The sequence below is a fragment of the Falco peregrinus genome, chromosome 11 (genome assembly GCF_023634155.1).
Source record: "Falco peregrinus isolate bFalPer1 chromosome 11, bFalPer1.pri, whole genome shotgun sequence".
In the NCBI taxonomy this organism is placed as follows: Eukaryota; Metazoa; Chordata; class Aves; order Falconiformes; family Falconidae; genus Falco; species Falco peregrinus.
In genome coordinates, this window is record NC_073731.1 from 26985642 (window position 1) to 27005365 (window position 19724).

The 19724-nt window shown below is 37.8% G+C and overlaps 1 protein-coding gene across 1 annotated transcript in view; it reads right to left on the reverse strand.

Moving 5' to 3' along the window:
• NVL (nuclear VCP like) overlaps positions 1–19724 on the reverse strand; it is a 43690-nt gene that overhangs the window by 23002 nt on the left and 964 nt on the right. The window contains exons 2-17 of the mRNA XM_055816529.1: positions 18667–18740; positions 17453–17505; positions 17268–17364; positions 15695–15749; positions 14903–15169; positions 13243–13369; positions 12875–12951; positions 12460–12594; positions 10723–10824; positions 8653–8770; positions 8050–8194; positions 5962–6226; positions 3426–3644; positions 2728–2832; positions 1875–1937; positions 369–488 (exon numbers count right to left, since the gene is read on the reverse strand). Coding sequence (XP_055672504.1) covers positions 369–488; positions 1875–1937; positions 2728–2832; positions 3426–3644; positions 5962–6226; positions 8050–8194; positions 8653–8770; positions 10723–10824; positions 12460–12594; positions 12875–12951; positions 13243–13369; positions 14903–15169; positions 15695–15749; positions 17268–17364; positions 17453–17505; positions 18667–18740 — 2022 coding nt within the window. The remainder of the gene's footprint in view (positions 1–368; positions 489–1874; positions 1938–2727; positions 2833–3425; positions 3645–5961; positions 6227–8049; positions 8195–8652; positions 8771–10722; positions 10825–12459; positions 12595–12874; positions 12952–13242; positions 13370–14902; positions 15170–15694; positions 15750–17267; positions 17365–17452; positions 17506–18666; positions 18741–19724) is intronic.

Here is a 19724-nt window from a genome sequence, read left to right on the forward strand (position 1 = left end):
TCAAATAAATACATACTTCAGGCAAGCATTATACTTGTATACAGGTGTCAGTATTTGGCCATAAATTAAGCATAATATCAAATTGCACTTTATCTTTTCCTATGGCTTCACACAGCCAAGTTGGTAGTTGGTGGATAATGCACATTCTCTGGATATTTTTTCTATATATGCATTCTAAAAAAAAAAAAAAAGTATTAAGCTTTACAAAATTTGACCAATATGTTTTTCCTCAAATATGAGAAAGCCTACCAGACAGTTTTTCTTGGGAGGTACTGAACATAGTACCTTTCAGGTACTTCTATTGCTAGCACAATTCCGCAAAATCTGCCACTGAAATTATTTATGGAAATATTTTAAGACAGACTCACTTCACGGTCAGACCTCCTAGGGCACAAAGCATCAACTTCATCAAAAAATATAACACAAGGGGCTGAATTCCTGGCACGCTGGAATACCTGACGTACAGCACGTTCACTTTCACCAACATACTAAAACAAATGACAAATCACAGTGAAATAATGTAAGACATGAAGAATTTGCTTGGAAACAAAATAAAAATCACAGTTTCAAACGCTGTTTGAGGTGCTTTGCAAGGGAGAACTGCAATCTGCTAACTAGTTCACTTCTGGTAACAGTCTGTTATCTCTGTTTCCTTACTGATCAAGATTTACAAGACAACAAGTAGTTGTCATTAGCTCACTTTTGACAGTCTGCAGTACATTCAGTGTTTAATATTAATTCTTACTTTCTGGGGAGTAAATCTAACTTGCCGTCATTCCACTGATGAGAATTAACGAATACAATCTCCATTAAGGACCCTGTTGTTCTTCAGCTGTTCATAAATTAACCTAGTGAGCAACCTGAACACAATGAACATCTGAAGTTCATGTAGTAGCTGCCTGAAGACAGGGGGGTTGGCAGTAGGGAACGGAAAAGTAAACCAGAATTTCACTTTGAATTGTGGGGGCAGGGGTTGCCAAGTTGTGAATACCAACACTTCATTTTTTCCAAACAAACATGTTTTGATATAATTTATGTCTTAAAACTGTCTTTGAATCCCAGCCAGACATTTTTCTTTTTACTCCACAAGGAAGTAGGGCACCGCATTAACTTAAGAGTTATATTGCCTGCCCGTATCAGTACTTGAAGTACACATTAAAAAATGTTTGGGAAAAGAATAATCAAATCCAGTATTTTGGTTTTAGCTTCTACTTTATTGATAAACAGGTAACTGCCACGGTCTTCCAAGACGTGAGCTGCAGCTGCCTGGCTCACTTCAACACATTCTCTTAACTCTGAAAGTTATATCACAACAGTACTAAGTTCAAAGCTTCAAAAACTCAGACTACAGCACTTTTATCTGTTAACATTTAAAATATTTAAAAATCACTGATTAACTAAAAAAGGAAAACAGAACACATTGCTTTCCAAGGTTTCAAACTTCCATTAAGAAGCTAAAATGATTGGCAAAACACATTTCTGAACTTTAAAATTGAAAATTTTACTTTGCTTAGTGAAAGCTGCTTATTTGCAGCTACTGATCACAAATTCTTCTCGCTGCAGATTTGGATTTTTGGGTTTTTTTCCTGTTCTACATAAAAGCAATGACCCATGTAGCTGCTCATTTAGAAATCCTACTTCAGTCAAGAAGGCTCCATCTGCCAGGTAATTTTAAACCAAGATACAGACTTAAAAGTACCCAGATAGTTTTCCTTTTCACATGAAAAACTTCACTGCTAAACACTTTAAGCAGAGATTAAATGAGGCAACTTCAGTTGCACCAGTATCAGTTGCATAATTACCAGGAATTTTGCTTGCCCCATGCTTTGGACAAGAATTCCATAAATAACAAAAGCACAATGCTTACTGCATACCATATTTAGCAGTTCAGGACCCTTCACAGATATGAAGTTCAATCCAGACTCATTTGCCACGGCCTATCAAAAAGGCAAAGACAGATGTATATATAAAACACATTTTTCATCTTTTTTTTGGCTCCATCTATGGCACGTTAAACAAACTTAAGGGAAGGAACATAGTTATCAACTGTTTTTAAAATACAGAAAACAGTACACAAAGTATAATTATATGCCATTAAGAGTGGGAGGGGGTGGGAAAATTAAAAAGGTGTTCTATCTTTTTAATGAGGCACTGCTCCAGATTCACACCCCGCCCTCCTCCCCCATATTAGCTGAAGAATTCTCAATAATTAGTGGGAGTTAAAGAGATATTCAAGTACATAAGAGCATTCAAAGACAAAGATGAGTGACAATCTGGAAACTTGCATGATTATGTGCATTTGTATGGGACATGAGAACCAAAATGCTTGAGGAGAAGGAAGACAAAAATATTTTCAGTAAAATATAATAAATAAAAATGCATAAATATAATAGAGAGGAGTAGACTACTTCCAAATATATAATTTACACTAAAATATTCCATAGAAGTGATTATCTAATATATTTTCTTCCCATCTTTGCTATTTTCTACTTAATCAACTTCATTCTTTCAAGTCTGGCAGTAATTCCCTCTCAGTTCACACAAAACTGTAACTGTAACAAGAAAATTAAGCAATTTTAGCACAGAGGCCCAAATTTCATTTTCTGATGAGAAGCGGTGCAAAAGCCCAACTTCTGGCAGTATCATCCAGACTCAGTCACTCCTACAAAAACATCCACCTCAAGAAGATTCTTCAGTATTATTAAACATGTTTAGAAAATGTATTACCTTAGCTAACAGCGTTTTGCCACACCCAGGAGGCCCTGCAAGCAGCACACCAGCTGGAGTAGTCAGGCCCAGAGCTTTAAACTGCTCTGGGTTTCGCACAGGTGCCTATAAAAGAAATTGTCGTAGTTACCTGTCTAAAATGAAATTTTTCATTTCAGTTACAGCTGGACGAAAACAGCAGGTTCTTTATTCCAATTCTTTATAGCCAAAAAGAATAAACAGTCAGTCGGCATCTTATTATCTTGCGCTACTAAGTACCCCAAAATGGGAGAAGTATCATTATTCACCCAAGTTCTCATCCTAAGGTGTTAGTGTCAAGCACCCCTCTGACTGGCAGTAAGGCTGCTAACCTTCCAGTCTCCAATTCTTTGTGTGGCAGTTGCTTAACTATTGGTTACAGAACTTTTAGAATACCTAACATTCAGCCATTACGAATAATCTGAAAACTGAAAGTGTGAATACAATAAATGAAATATTAAATACATGCACCAGACTTGTAACAAAGCTGAAAACAAATTATAGAAGTCTAACTATTTTAAATGAAGAGGTTGCAAAATCCCGAGTTTCTAGCACGTTAGAAGTCACGGGCAGCATATTATACCTTAAATAAATATTAAAAACCAAACAAGCATAGTTTTATTTCTGCCATAGAGGGAAGTGCAAAAAAAATATCTTCGAAAGTAAAAGTCAAGACATACCAATATTGCCATAGTCAGCTCCTCCCGAACATCCTCCAGGGCTCCGATATCTGCCCATGTCACATCAGGAATTGTGACAAAGCCTTCTCTCTTGGCAGAGGGTTGCACTGACGACAGTGCAACAATAAAATCATTCATCTCAATGCAGAGCTTCTGCAGCTGCTCCTCAGGCAAGGGGTCTTGCTTCTTCAGCAAATCCAAAAGTCTCTGCAATTCATCCTTAGGGTACATGGAAAGGGAGAGCAAAAGATTATACACTGGATTACATTGTAGGAACCATTTTTTAAAGGGCTTTTTCACAGCAATACTTTCTTCAACTGTAATATTAATTACCATAAAACAAATCATTACGTACAATACACATAAAATATGTAAAATAACATTAAAAATTAACATTAATGGTAAAATTGTTCCAGGAAAGCACTATGCGCATTTAACACTTGTGAAAGCACCGAGCTGACACACTACAGTCTTGATTTAGAAACTACAGAAACAGAGCTAGCAGCTAGCGCACAAGTATTGTGATCAAATTCTTCCTACTGCTTCTTCCACACTGATTGCAAGAAAGTTCTTTCCATGCTGAAGTTTACAGAATACCTATTAATTATATGTATTGGTTCTGTTTAATAAGAAACTGCTCTCAAGAGAAATTGAACAATCCTGCTGAACAGCACAATTTAAACAATTTGTGCAATATTCAATTACATATAAACCTCAAGCTCTTAACACACACTTTAAGATTATACACTTTATGTAACATAACCTGATTTCAAGTCACTAATTCATTTCCTCGGGCTGATTAGACCCAGTTTTGTAACCAGGCCCTGACAAAGTTCAGGCAAACAGAGCAGAGACACAGGGCAATGCTTTTCAACACTGTCCCATCTTGCAGATCACAGCGCTCCAGGCAGGTACCTTCCAACCTCCCCAGTCAACTCCTGACTGGGGGAACTATCTGAGAAAATACTTGATCAAAGAACTTTATGCCTTCACAAGATAAATACATCCCAGTTCTAATACAGAAAGGCAGTATCAAAGCAAATTGATACTGCACTACAAGTAAAACTATATCAGGATTTTCATTTAAAAAAAAAGAGGGAAGAAAAAAAAAATTTGTAAAAACTCACGTTAAGCTTTCACATTTTTCCTACTGCAGTATATGGGAAAAGTATCACTTCCTATTTGTTGCAACTGTGATAGCTCTACAACTGCCCACAAAGAAACAGAAGTGTTTGTAGTGCCTGATAATCCTTTTAAGCCCTCCCTCCTCTTCTTAACAGAACCATTAAGAGAAACTCTGAAATAGCCAGGACCACTGGGTTTGTTTACTTGAATTGTGTAAATGATTCTTAAAGGCTTTGTATGTTTATAATATAACGGTTTTCATGACAATACCCTGTATTAGACTATGTCAACCTCCTGCCAGCTATCAAAATACGGCTCTGTTAGGATTAGACTTCCTCATTCTCAATAACCCCTTTGATCAGGGTGATGTTGATAAAAGCGGCAACTACCTGCCCCTCCCCGAGTTCTTTTGGGTGCATCAGGCCCCAGGAAACACTGGGAGGTATGCAGTATGATTATTACTCTAATACAAAGTCTTACTACAGCTTTTTACACTGGATTTTGTTAATTACAGTACAAGTTTTCTTCTGACAGTCCTTCTAAAACTGGAAGCTGAGTACAACATGGATTTAAAACCACTTTGTTTTACTTCTCCAAACAAATCTTTAGCGAGCCTATAGGTAATGAAGGCACATACACACTCCGAATTTTGAGAAGCAGGGCCAAGAATTTCTACATAACATGTTCTAATTCACTGATCACAGCATGTTACTTGGGCCACGGAGCAATTCTGGCACTGGAAATGCTGGTTTCTACAACAGAGTTCCAGCTGTACTGCACATTAACACATCCTTTCCCTGCAGCCCAAGTGACATTGCTAACCCAACTTTTCTACTGGATATATACCTCTTCCTCAAACTTGCTACAGGTACTAGACACCACAAGTGATTTACCCCAAGTAATCACATAGCTGGAGGGAAAATGTGGATTGCATAAATACTTTTAGACTTTGGCTAACTGTAAGCATACCAGGCCCAGGAAGAGCTCCAGGCATCATAATAGATATTTCATTGAGGGCACAGCAAACAGCTTGGTAAAAACTCAATGCAATAATACAATATCAAGTCTGATATTCTTAAAATTCTCTTACGGTCAATACACTTCTGAAGAAGATACAGCCACTATTTTAATCTCTGATCTGCCAGAGAAAGACCACAACACAAACAAGAATGACAAAAAACCCAAGAAAAAAAACCCCAGACCTTGTATAAAATATTAACATGATTTTTAGAAGATGTGGATTTTGGGAGCTGCTTACTCAGACACATTATATGTATCATTAGGAGTTAAGCTTCTGGCTTAATTTAGTATTAAGTTGACCATCGAAAGGATTTATGAGCAATGACTTTCGCAACTGTAAAATGGCTCAGTTCTTAAGATCTCAGAGGCACATGCTTCAGGGAACAAATACCTTAGGAAGAAGTTCTAGTTGTCTGGTTTCCTCTTCCACCAGGATGTCTGTTCCCATGCCTTCTTCAGCTGTGTTTCCTCCAGCGTGTATGAGTTTTCTCTTCCGCTTCTCAGTTTTTATCAGGACCCTGTTCACTGTGCACATAGCTGCCTCGCGACAAAGTGCCATCAGATCAGCACCCACGTAACCCGGAGTCAGCCGTGCTAAATGATGAAATTCAAAGGACTCTGGGAGCTTAAGTTTTCGACACAAAGTCTTAAGAATTCTAATCAAGTAGGGAGGAAAAGAACAATAAAATAAAGATGAAGCTGTGGCTTTTTTCATTTTCACATGAAAAACAACAGATCACATAAGATCATTAACGTACTTTCTAGTTCCAATGAAAACTAGTTTAAATTATTTCCAGATCAAGTGATGTAACTACAGAAGAGTTATGAAAACAATGAGTTATTAACTACTAAAAACTCTGAAATTATAATACATTCATCTGTTTGCCTTCTCCACCAACAAATTCCATCATCTTTATTACCAGTATTAGCTTGGTTCTCAAGAATTTTTCAACCTGTCTGATAACAGCTGTAGCTAATCCGCTGACTTAAAGTGTAAGAAGTTAAGAACTGTAAATGGCTCATTCCAAACTTGTGTCCTACATATATTATCGTCCTTCATGTGCTTCATATACGCACAACAGAACACCTTAAGTAAAGCAAGGTCTCCAGGTACACCTCCTCATCTACTCCACCCCGCTAAAGTTGTACAACCACAACTAACAGTTCATGTCTTCAGCAAGACTGATTTACTACGTAATAAAACAACATGCTATTAGGACTACTGTTTCTACATGACCCTTCTATTAAAAAGGACACATCACCAGCGCCAAAAAAGAGAAGGAGGCAGGGGGGGATAATTTTAAAAAGAAAATAAAATCAACAGTCCCTGTAAGCCTACACCTCCAGGAACACAAACAACTGTACAGAACAGCAATATGAACAAATGTGACTACACTCTAACTTGTGAACAATCTCTACACACTACGATGGCTTTCCCTTTCACAACTCCTATCTTTTGAGGACAGTGCTATTTCTGGGAATATCCTATTTTATACATGAACCTAAGAAGTATCACAGAATGAGAACTCTCACCAGTCAACTCCATAGTTCTACCTTGCATCATTTCCCACAGCCAAGAGGAACATAATTACTACAGGGCTGTAGGTCTAGAGAGGAAGGAAGTTGTTTTTTTTTTTTTTAAAAAAAAAAAAAAAAAAAAAAAGAGCAAAGCGGGGGCATGGCCAGAAGAGGGGTTGGGGAAGAGGGCAGAATAATGGCAAGTAGTGCTGACAACACAAAGCGAGCAATACTGCAAGCAGAATAGTTCGCTTTTTCAATCTAGAAATAAGATCAGTTGAGCCAGAATGAACTTATCCTTTAACCTTTCTTTCCTTCCTGTAACAAGATAAGCCACAGCTGTTTTCACAATTCCCTTCCTGTGTTTTCTGCTGTTGTGGAAATGAGTAGCAGTTCCTCTTTAATTAAAAAAGCAAAAACATTTTTTTTTTTTATTCTAGCCTGATCTTTGGACTAAAAAGGGCCAGTTACACAAAACAGGATGACCACAGCTCAGCTTAATGCCTGGACTGGTGTATTTCCACAAGGAATGGAATGGAAGAATCTAGGCCTGTTGCTTAAGCTATGTGCTTGAGAGGACTAACAAACAGGCTGCACTTAATTTATGTTCCTAATTTAATAGCCACATAGGGAGCACCAAAGACAGAATGTTAAGTTCCTGAAAAACAGGAAAAAATATATTTAATTCCACCATCCGTACTGCTCAGTCACTCATTAACGTAATGCTAAAAGCAGATCTGCACACAAGAAAGGAAACCACTCCAAAGGCAGACACTGCTACAAAGACAGAGAGTCGATGCACACTAAATGTTTTCTGCACTTTTCAGTGCTCATCCATAGGTGTGTACAGGCACAAATAGGACTAAACACAGTGAAGTACTTTTCCTTAATTTGTATGTTAAGTTGCACATTATTTCCTTATTTATTAATCAAACAGAAGCTTGAACTTTAGAACACCTACTTTTCTCTTGCTGCTTCATCTGGGATCCCTAGACAAATTTCTCGATCAAATCTCCCAGCTCGCCTCAGTGCAGGGTCCAGTGAGTCAGGTCTGTTAGTTGCCCCGATAACAAGGACCTGGGCAGTGGCAGCCACATTATTCAAGTCTAAAGGAAGGAAGGAAGTGAGTTAGTATTCATACTCACCACCTCAACTTTGTTCTGGTATCTATGGGACTGTCTCTGCAGCACACGGTAATAGAGCAGCAGAGAAACTAACCAACAGTCATACTAAACTGCTGTTCATTCTCATCTCTATTACGTAGAATTTGCACTTTGCACAATCAAGCAAAAATAAGCATTTCAGATTATGTTTGACAAGTTCTCCTGTCATATCTTTTATACAACATACAGGCTTATACACAGCTGTCCAGACCACTATGAAAATAACGTAGTAACATCCCCTCACATTTATTAGAATCTTCCCACCGCCCCCAGGTAAACTGTGCCAAAGTACGAAAAATTATTACCACTATATCCACTAAAGTAACCACTACTGAAGGAAAACAAACAGTGAGCCTGATAATTAGGAAGTTTAGCTTAGTACAGATGTTCCTGAAACTGACCATCCATACAAGTTAGGAACTGAGCAACAATTCTCCGCTCCATGTCCTTCGATGCAACTTCTCTTTTTGGGGTGATTGCATCAATTTCGTCAATGAAAAGGACACATGGTGCACTGGACTAGGAACAAGAAATATTAATAATTACAAAATTATACTGACAGAGTGCATTACGAGAGAGAAAAATTTTTCAGATTTTCTGTTATATAATTATCACTGTAAGTCTGCTGCACAATCAACCTGACCTGAACAAATCTGTTGTTCTTACTATCTGGAGAGCCACCAGACGATGAAACTGTGCTAAGCCGAGGCTATGATATAACTAAGGCATGAGATTCAAAATGTCTCTATGTATTGATAAAAATTTAAATGTACCTCTATGTTGCATTATGTTTTCCACAAATATTTTACTGTGACTGCCTAGTTGCTTAAGTCCAAAAAAAAAACAACCAACCCCCCAAAAAAAACCCAACCCAAACACACAAGAAATGTCTGGCTTGGGTTTTTTGTGGGTTTTTTTTGTTGTTGTTTTTTGGTTTTTTTTTTTTTGTGACATTAGAGCTGTGGAATTTCAAGAGCTAGTATTACTGACACACATAATGAAACAAAAGGAGCAGTAAGTGGTCACGAAAAATGATCTGCCAACTTCAAGATTACTACAGAGCCTGACCATGTTCAAAGAGAAAAAACGAGCAATGAGCAACTCCTGCAACTGATCTGAAACTGTGTACCTCAGTTCATAAAAAGCAAATACTAATACAGGATAAAAATTACTGTAACTAATAGAATAGTTTACCGACATAAAATTATTAATATTCTCAAAAAGCACTAGCAGTGCAAAGGAATACTTCTGGAAAACACTAGAATAATCTTCAAAAAAGGTCCCATATTAAAAAAAATAAACGCTATTTTAAAACCCATGCACTGTGTTATCAGGTAGCAACTGCGCCATCTAGTGGTCGTTCACTTTTCTACTATCTGACAGGGAAAAAACGCAACTATAAAGGTTCTACAGCACATGCATAATGTGGAGCTACGTCTTTTTTTTTTTTTTTTCCTGCACAAAAATTAGTACAAAAGCTACTTAAGTGAATGTGAGGGACTATACGAAAGGCAACAGATCTTCTTTTTAAATATATTTTATGCAATACATTTAATTCCTTCAAAAACAACTTTTGTAGCAACCTCCTTTCAATCACTACACATACAAAAGATACACAGTTTCTACAGACTCTGTGCGACCACCTGTTTAATTTTATTCTAAAAAACATCTTAACAAGGCTTTCTAAAAATTCAAATGTAGCATGAACTGGAAACATAATAATTTAACAGCTTCACAATCAACCTTTTTGCCCTGTTTAGCATTCTTTTTTACAGCAACATACTCTAAACACCTATATGCAGTTGTGGGGGAGAGTAGAAAATAAGCTGGAAAACCAGATCATTCTCAGCAGTCAGGAACAGAAAACTGTCCTCATGGAATAAAACATTAGCCACACACTAAAGAAAAAAAATATCTACATTTGTTAAATTAAAGTTATATCAACCTGTCTGGTTCTCTTTGCTTCTCACCAAGTCTGGAAGTTGCACTACAGCAGGACTTCAACTGTAACTTGACTACTGCTCTTAGAAAAGTTGTCTCAAATTTCTTACTTTACACCTAAACCCCCAAAGTCTTAAGTATCTCACACCGACTCAAACTTCGTGCCATACAAGAAACAGCAAAGAAACCTTGTAACAAAAAAATCACAGTGAACTGCTCTTACAGCTTTTTTATTTTTATATATCGAGCCAAGCAGCTCCACACGGGTAAATAATTTATGTTGCTCTCTTTACATGGATATGATGAGCTATCTTTTGTCAAGATTTCAGAAGAGTAATCCTTGTGCTCTGTGACAACACTTAGTACAATGGAATTCTGGTCACAGAAGGGAAGACACTGTGGCTTGTGTGCAGCAGTATAAAGATTCACTCACTAATATTCGCTCAAATTCAAACCACAGCAACAAAGTATGAATTTTTACAAAGAAAAGGACAAATAATTCACAGTGTTATTTCCAATGGGAGTCTCACCACAGCCTGCTCAAACAACTCTCTCAGTTTCTGCTCAGATTCCCCTGATACTCCAGACACCATCTCTGTTGCTGCCACTTTCAGCATTGGGAGCTCAAGTTCCTGAGAGACAGAAAGAACATTGTATGATACATCCAGAGGTTAGAAATGTTAGCTGTCCTAGAAGGCAAGTTTTATCAATACAAATCTTCTACACTCAAAGATGATATAATCAAGACTAAATGTAAAGAGCTTTTAAAAAAAGATGACTAGCAACTTCAAATTTAAAATCAGTCTGAGCCATTTGGCCAAGTGAACAAACAGAAATGGATACACAAAAAACCTGAACAGGTTTCCCTAATTCAGTTAAAAAGCAACTGTACTGCTCCTTGGTCCCCAATCCAATCCCCCACAATGCATAGATGTCAGTTCATGCTTCTGCTCCCTCCTTGTGAAGATTGCTTATTTCCACCTGTAACAAAACATTGCTTAGAAGCGTGGAAGAGATCCCCACCAGGTTTGGTTCCTTTAGTCTTGCTCCAGAAACATCTGAGCAGAACTGTACAATAAGATACTTGCAAAGCTCACACTCAAGGTTTTCTGCTACTAAAAATAAATCAATAAAATTGTAACTTCGATAGACTGTAGCACAGGTAGTTGCAGACTACTTCAAGCTCTCTGAACTACATATTAAAAAAAATAATCCTAATTTATACAATTCAAGGCCACCAGAAGAAAGACTACCTGGGGCTCTGAGGAGGTAATTTGCCTTAAATAGCACTACTGAAAAATCTCTTAAGAAAAAATACTTAAGAAGTAGTCATTAAATTGATCTCATGCCTGAAAATTTTTCACTTGTGTCATGTTTATTGTGTCATGTATTTAGTAGCCTTCCAGGATACAAATACCCACTGAAGTATTAAATATCACAGATTCATTCAATGGGTACCTTTTTACAGTAAGGCATAAAAAAAGAAAAAACCCAAATTGTTTTAATTAAAACATTTGAAACAATGTCAGAAAAGTCTAACCAACGTTTTAGGAATCAGTATTTTCTTTCAAAGATAAAATATGCACTACATGTTCATAATTTACACGTATCTACATTTAAGGTTATAATCTGTGATGGTTAAGGAAAAACCGTATTAAAGAAAAATGTCCATCGTTATTATCACTGAATAGTCCTGAATAGCCTCTAGGTGTCTATCCAAAACAGACACGTAGCAGCACAGCAGCCTCACCACGCACCAATCTATCAACACCAATAGTGACACACATCCTCTGAAATCATTAGTTTGACACAGGCAAGGCAATATCCAGTTTTCAAATTCAGAAATCACTGTTTAATGGACATCACTCAACAGGATCAATGTAATCCCTCAAAAGATGGTAAGGTTGAGTCCAGGCTTACAATAAAACACTATGGTAAAGTTAACCAAAAGTATCTTCCATTTATAGCCTTCTCAACATCCATGCCTACGCTGCTATCCTGGGAATACCTCAAAACAATTAATTCAAACACAAAACCCTGTCACTATGTCTCCGTCCCTTCTTCATATATGAGGTTCTATCAAGTACAGATTTAGATAGAATTTAAACAAAGGAAGTGAAGATGAATATATTTTCAACTAAAACAGGAAGGAGAGAAAAGAGATAACAGAAGAAAGATCTAATAAATCATGAAGGATTTCCCCCCCCCCCCCCCCCCCTAAATATAATTCAGAAAAGGAAGAAACTGTAAATTTAAAGCTATCTCACCCCAGCAATTGCCTGTGCAAGTAGTGTCTTTCCGCATCCTGGTGGTCCATGTAAAAGAAAACCGCGAGGTGGAACCACACCTAAGTGGTTATAGACTTCGGGATGACGGACATGAATGAGCATCTTGCATATTTCCTGTTAAGAACAACAGAGACCTCCATTTAAATTGCAGAAATTAGTATTACAGATTACTAACATTATAGACAGAGCAAAATAAAGCAAGTTCTGGTTATTGATGTTAATTTCAGTCACTGCTTTCTAATCAAGGGGGGGCAAATAACACACCACCTTCGCTGCTGTTGGTATAAGAAGCTATTCTCAGAGCCATGCAGATAAATTCTGCCAGGCTTTGACATTTTTCATATGGTATTTTATTCAGTGCATTCTGTACCCCACAAATAAAATTTTAACTAACCTTTAAAGTTTCATCATTGCCTCCTACATCTTCAAACTTCACTGAAGGCTGGTAAAGATCTGGTCCCTTACTTCTAACTGTGAAGAAGGAAAAGTCATGCAAATTTAGACATGGCATAACAGTAGTTGCTAACACCAAACAAAAAAAGTACTCAGCATAAACAATTAGCTAAGTACATGAAGTAGTATTAGTTTTGGTAGTAGACAGGACTAGAATATTTTTTTAGTACAACATTAAGGGTAAGTTTCCAAAATGAAATTAATTCTCAAGGTCACTTCTCTGCACCACAGAAAACACTTCTCTGGTAATGGATTCCATGGTCAAATATCATCTCTGTTTGGAGCAGCACGCTGGAAATAACATCTCACCTTTCTGTTTAAGTAAGATGGAATCAATTTCTCCATCTACATCTGGAAATTCTTCTTTTTTTCTTTTTGTTCTCTTACCCTTTGTCTTCTTTCTTTCACTCTCCAAGACAGAAAATTCAGTTGATTTCTAGGGCATAAACCCAAATTGTATACATAAAACTTAAGTCAGTAGTGAATTTCTGCAAATACTTAAAAGAACAAAGTGTGTTAAGTGTCTGTGATGCTTAAACTTAGACATATTATATGAATAAAGACAAGTAAGGCAGGAATTTAACCCCTTCTCTTTGTAGAATTTTTTTTTTTTTTTACTTAGGACCTGCCATTTTTTTTTTTTTTAAAAAAGGTTTAATTACACCAGTCACTTTTTTTTGCTAAGAATACCTATAAGCAAAAAAACCCCAAACAACACCACCCCTCAAAAATTCAAACCACTAACCAAAATCAGACATCAGTTATGTGTGTACCATACAGCTATCCACTTTGGGGTTGAAAAAAAATATGAATGTATTTAGTTCAATGGAAACATTTTTTATTACTAGTAGATCATAAGTGGCTACAAGAAAATACTATTCAGTGCTGACAGAACTTAACTGCATGTAAGAAAAGGACTAATAAAGGAGAAAAGAAATAAAAGGAGGTTTAATGATGAAAGTTGGGGGTTTGGGGTTTTTTTAGAATACAGTATTGCAAACATTTTACAATTTTAAGATCTCCCTTTTATTTAATTTCTTTATATAAGAGGATGCAGTACTACTAAGATAAAGGATGATTTGTCAAATCTGCCTATTCAGTAAGCATTTTGTGTAATTAGAAAAGCAGATGCAAATGTGCTTCTTCCTTCACATAAAAAAAGGAGCATCCGGCCAAAACACCTGGTCAGCCAAGCAACATGTTATCTCCCACACATAAACTGAAAGCTCTCAATAGCTAAACAAAATTTTTTTCCAAATAAAACCCAACAAAATTAGGGCAGGAGGAGGGGATCATAAAGTAGGCAATACGTCTGGACAGGGAGTGGGACCTATTTTTCCTGCTTTATAAATCAATGCAATTTCCTTTCAACTTCCCCAACTCTTGTCCACACAGAAAACTTCAGCCTTCCCCAGGCTCACTAAGACTTAACCACTGATTAAGGGAGACCACACGCTATGGCTACAGCAAGCCACACGCTTCCTGACTAGTTAGGCTGGTCACTGGCAAATGGAATAAGTAAGAGGTGAGCTCCACCTACCTTTCTCTCAGAATGGGCACTAATCTGGGTCTCCCTAATATGAAGCACTAAATTTTCCTCAGAAAACGTGGGGGAAATTCATAATTTTGTGACTTTTTACCTCCCATACAACATGCTTGAAATGGGCCAGAAGGTTCAATCACTTCTGACACAGCAGAACAATGGGCTAAGCCCTGCCTCCTTCAGAAACCAAGCTAAAAACAAGTACTCCGCTGGGCTTAAGTCAATCTTTCCTTTCTACTTAACATTTGCTATCTTTAAATGAAGCATGCACATTTGTAATAAAAATTATAACATTTGAAAAATCCAGAGAAAAAGACAGACAACCCTTTTGGTCTTAGTATTACCCTTCAAAAGCCTGTCAAATTACACAGGAAATTATATTCACACTTGCTACTTAAATCACACTGGGTTTGTAAAACACAATACCTCAGAAATCAATTTCTTTTCATCTCCTACTCCATCTTCAGAAAGTTCAATGAAAAAGTCTTTTCCAGACGGAGTTTTATCAATGAACCAGCCACCTTCAGAGATGCAGGTTTCAGCTCTTGTTCCTGGTGAGAGGGTGCTTGTTTGAGGTGCTCTTCGCCCAGGAGGAGGGGGTTCCACTGCTTCATTTTTTGGAGTGGTTGGAACAGAATCAGGATTTCCCTTCTTGTATAAGCTCAGCAGGGAACTGTTCAAGTGATTCGTAGACTGCAGATTCATGTATTTTAAAAGAAAATATACAGGTAGTAACTTGGATTATTTATACTAAGAGGCCAATGAAAACTATTTCATAAAAATCATTTAGCATTATCCCTGCTGGAAAAAGCAGTCATACATTTTCCAACCCACTCCTCTGCACATCAAATGACTGCATATAAAACTAAATCTGCTGGTTGAAGGGGCAGCAGCCTTCGCATTTCACCCTGAAATGACCCCTGTTAATCCACAGGCACTTCTTGTAGTCAGAAATGTCAGTTCCTTCAATCGTTTCATTCATCTGATAGTCAAGTCCTTCAGGCTCCCCATGTGCTTTCCTCAAAAGTGATTCCCCACCACAGGTTCTTCCTTTTTTTCAGGAAATAGCCTCCTTCTAGCTCTAGAGTCTCCGTTGGTATTGCCAACTCTTGACTATACCTCAACTTCACCTCCACTTTTAAAGTCTCCAAGTGCATCGCAATTTGACAACACAGAATCACGTGTTACGCAAATACAAACAGTCAAAATACAACTTACTAGATCTTCTGGATAATCATCACAATCAGAGCCATCTGTGGAACTTCCTGTAGTCCTTTACATGGAAGGAAAATAAAAACCATTAATGTATCTGAGCAAAACTGCTCAGTGAGACACCCACAAGACAAAATAAATGCTATTTCCACAACATGGCTCCCCGCAACCATGATACGTAACCCAAGACTGAAGAAAAATTCCTGATGTGCATGCTCTGAATTTACTACTGTGAAGAGTTAAAAAATGCATCCTTTCTAAGTCTGGGGTAGGTTGGATCAACTTGGCAACCTGACTGAAAGGCAGTCCTAGAAAAATTATGTAGGATCAATCTGTTTCAGTTCACCAAGAGAACACACAATCACCAAGGCTGGCACAAGGGAAGTAGTAGCAAAACACTGCTGAACTAGACTAGCCCTTCTGACAACAATGTCCTAATTTCTAATGAGACCCTTAATATCTATCACAGGTTAGAAAAAACAGAATAGACCATGAGACTGGACAGGGGTAGCCAGGAAATGAGCATGAGCCAGCAGTGTGCCCTGGTGGCCAAGGCGGCCAGTGGGATCCTGGGGTGCATTGGGAGCAGCGTGGCCAGCAGGGCGAGGGGGGTGACCCTCCCCCTCTACTCTGCCTGGCGAGGCCACACCTGCAGTGCTGTGCCCAGTGCTGGGCTGCCCAGGTCAAGGGAGACGGGGAGCTACTGGAGAGGGTCCAGCGGGGGCTGTGAAGATGATGAGGGGGCTGGAGCATCTCCCTGCTGAGGAAAGGCTGAGAGCGCTGGGGCTGTTCGGCCTGGAGAAGGCTGAGGGGGATCTTATCACTGCATACAAATGTCTTCAGGGCGAGTGTCAAGGGGACGGGGCCAGGCTCTGTTCAGTGGTGCCCAGCGACAGGACAAGGGGCAACGGGCACAAACTGCAACAACTGAAGTTCTGTCTGAACAGGAGGAAGAACTTCTATACTATGAGGGTGGCAGAGCCCTGGGACAGGCTGCCCAGAGAGGCTGTGGGGTCTCCTTGTCTGGGGACATTCAAAACCTGCCTGGATGTGACTCTGTGCAACCTGCCTGAGGGGAACCTGCTTCAGCAGGGGTTGGACTAGATGATCTCCAGAGGTACCTTCCAACCCTGACCATTCTGGGATTCTGTGAAATCTTAATTCCAATCTCATACCCAGTATGATTTACTCTGAATATCCTGTCTTGTAGTCTTGTCTCTCAGATTTAGCTAGTACCTCTCGCGCCCAAGAACAAAACTCAGGAACTGAATCACATAAGGGCTGGGGCCTTAGGTGGAAAACTATCAAGAAAGCCTCAAAGATATCCACTAATTCAGGGCTGTATGTTCCCCATAACAGAGAAAACAAGATCAGCTCTCATATCTGCTTGCCTTCAGTGAAAAAAAGTGTTTCCTCTAACAACATGTAACTTCTGATGGAGATAAGCGTATGGGAAATCAAGGATCTATCTGTAACCTTAAAACTACCAAAACTAATAATATGAAGACAGAAAGCTTTAAAGAAATTATAATACTAATGGTATTATTAAAAGCAATCTAATGGTAAAAATTCTTCTTACTCATTTTCCTCTTGTTGTCTTGCTCTTTTTGCCACATGTTCAGCTTCTAAGACTGCTAAATCTTCACGTTCCTTTTCATTACTGATTATTCCAAACACTGAAAGAAAAAGTTCAAACATGTTAAGAAAACAGCCAAAGCATAATCAAAGAATTTGGCATTTTGGATCTAACACTATCAAAACTACCTTTTTCAACTTGTATTCTAAAAGCGTTTCTTTTTCTTCGTCCATATTCCGCACTGAAAAACACAAAATAAAGAAGTTACATCAACGGCTTTTTACCTCAACATATTGTCATTCTCAGTGAAAAAAATTACAGTGTAAGTTGATACCAAGATTCTACGTAAGTTCTTATTAAAAACCAACTATGTGAAAATGTGATTGCTTTTTTGAAGCCCAGAATAGCTCAATTACTGGGATAAAACAAAACCACTAAACAACTGTACTGGTCTCTAAGGAGATGTTTAGTAAAAATTATAAAGGTCCCCTTTAACTGTACAGAGAAGCAGCAATGTACAAACAAGCACACTGGATTTTATTTCACAAGACTAGTGATTTTTTAATTCAAACAAGAACATATGGATACAGGACTAAAGCCTAGGAAGGACAGTCCCATGAGGAATAATTGTGCCGATTAATAATATTCACTATGAGAAAAATTTGATTCAATGGGCATCCTTAAATGCATTAAAAAAAAAATTAGCAACATTTTACCTTCACTTTCTAAGGGTATATTTTGTTTATTTGCTTTGATACAGTAGCTGACAGAGGAAAAACAAAACAAAAAACCAAGACCTATAAGCACCCATGCAAGGGTTTTAGCTCCTTTTCTCTAACGAGGCACAAATAAATAGAACATGCAAACACATGTGAATATATTCCTCCACCTTCGTTAACTCCCACACCAATGATATACTGAAACACAACCTTGCTCCCCCACCCTGAAAAGCATAACAGCCTAAAAATAATTAGGCAAGACCGACTGTCCTGCTGAACAACCGACCAAGCTTTAGTCTTACTGAATCCTGCATCTCCTCCATCTGCTTGCACTGATGTGTTATCTTCTCTCATATTTTAAGCTCACTGGAGTAAGGACCAACATGCTGTAATGCATCTGCAGCTGTTTAATTAAAACAAAAAAAAGCAACCCACAAAAAACAAACCGCAAGTAGATCTTGCAATGCTAATGTATTAACGAAATGAGTTACTAGATACATCAGCAAAGCACTGTAGTGGAAATGATCTTATTGTTTCAACTAACCTCAACAACTGGTAATGAAGTTGAGAGAAGAAAAGTAAAGAAAATTAGAATTGTGATTAAAAATACACAAATGCAAAATAACAAAATAATATAGTCCATATTTTGAATGTAGAATTTAAGAATACTAATCTTTGCTCACCTGTAGGTTTTCTGCAAATCAGATGCTAGAATTGCGATGTCAACATACTGGCCACATTTACTACTTGCAAGATACTGAAACGAAGAAGTTTAAGCAGTGAATAAAATCTTTGTCAATCACTTCACCAGAACAGCTAGATCAAATATGCCTATTTCAAACTCTACTCTTCTGAAAAGTCAAAATGAAAATCAGGAACAGCTTAGAACACGCTACACTATATTTCCCAATGAAAGAGGAAGCACTTGTTGTTAAGACACAGGTAACTTGCTAGCTACGTTTCCAGCTGAAGAGCAGCACACTGTGTTTTGGTGCTTCAGTGACTTCTGCTGGTGTAACTCCATTGTTTTTACTTAGAAAGAAACACGACTCTGTAACCCACGCACCATCTTACTATCAGTCTAAAGTTCTTACTTTCTCTCAGTTAACCTCCTTTTGGTTTAGATCCCCCCCTTAAAAATGAAACAAGCTACATCAATCAGTATGGATACTGTCATAAGAACTTCAATCTTTACAAGATGTTTCAAAGAATACTATTGAGAAGTATATAAATGAAAGTGAATTCTATCAAGCCTTTTTCTTCTTTTTTCCTTTTTTTTTTTTTCTGACAGCAGCTGATCCAACCCGTTTTCAAACAAGTATGAAAGCGTGAGAAGACATACTAAATTTCAGGTACAACTGTCCTCCATTTGCTTTCCTCCCCCACTCTCCAAATTAGCAGTGGGGAGTTTCATTATCCTGATGGTGAATTCCTTCTTAAGATACAGAAAAAAAAAAGAGCATCTCCCTAAAAGATATGGTAACGTAAATATCACAGCAAGGAGAATTTCTAAATCTCACTTAAATTAATAGCTCTAATTAAAACAATTAAATTGCCTAAAACTGGAAGCATACTTATTTTTTTTTAAATGTTACATTTCATGTCACCCACGGGCTGCTACCGACCTGCAGAGACTATCAAGCTTTTCCACTTCAGAACAGTCAAGACACATTCACTGAGACCTTGTAAATTAAAATAAGCAAATTCCCTCAAGCTGCCACTCACGTTTTAAGGAATTAGA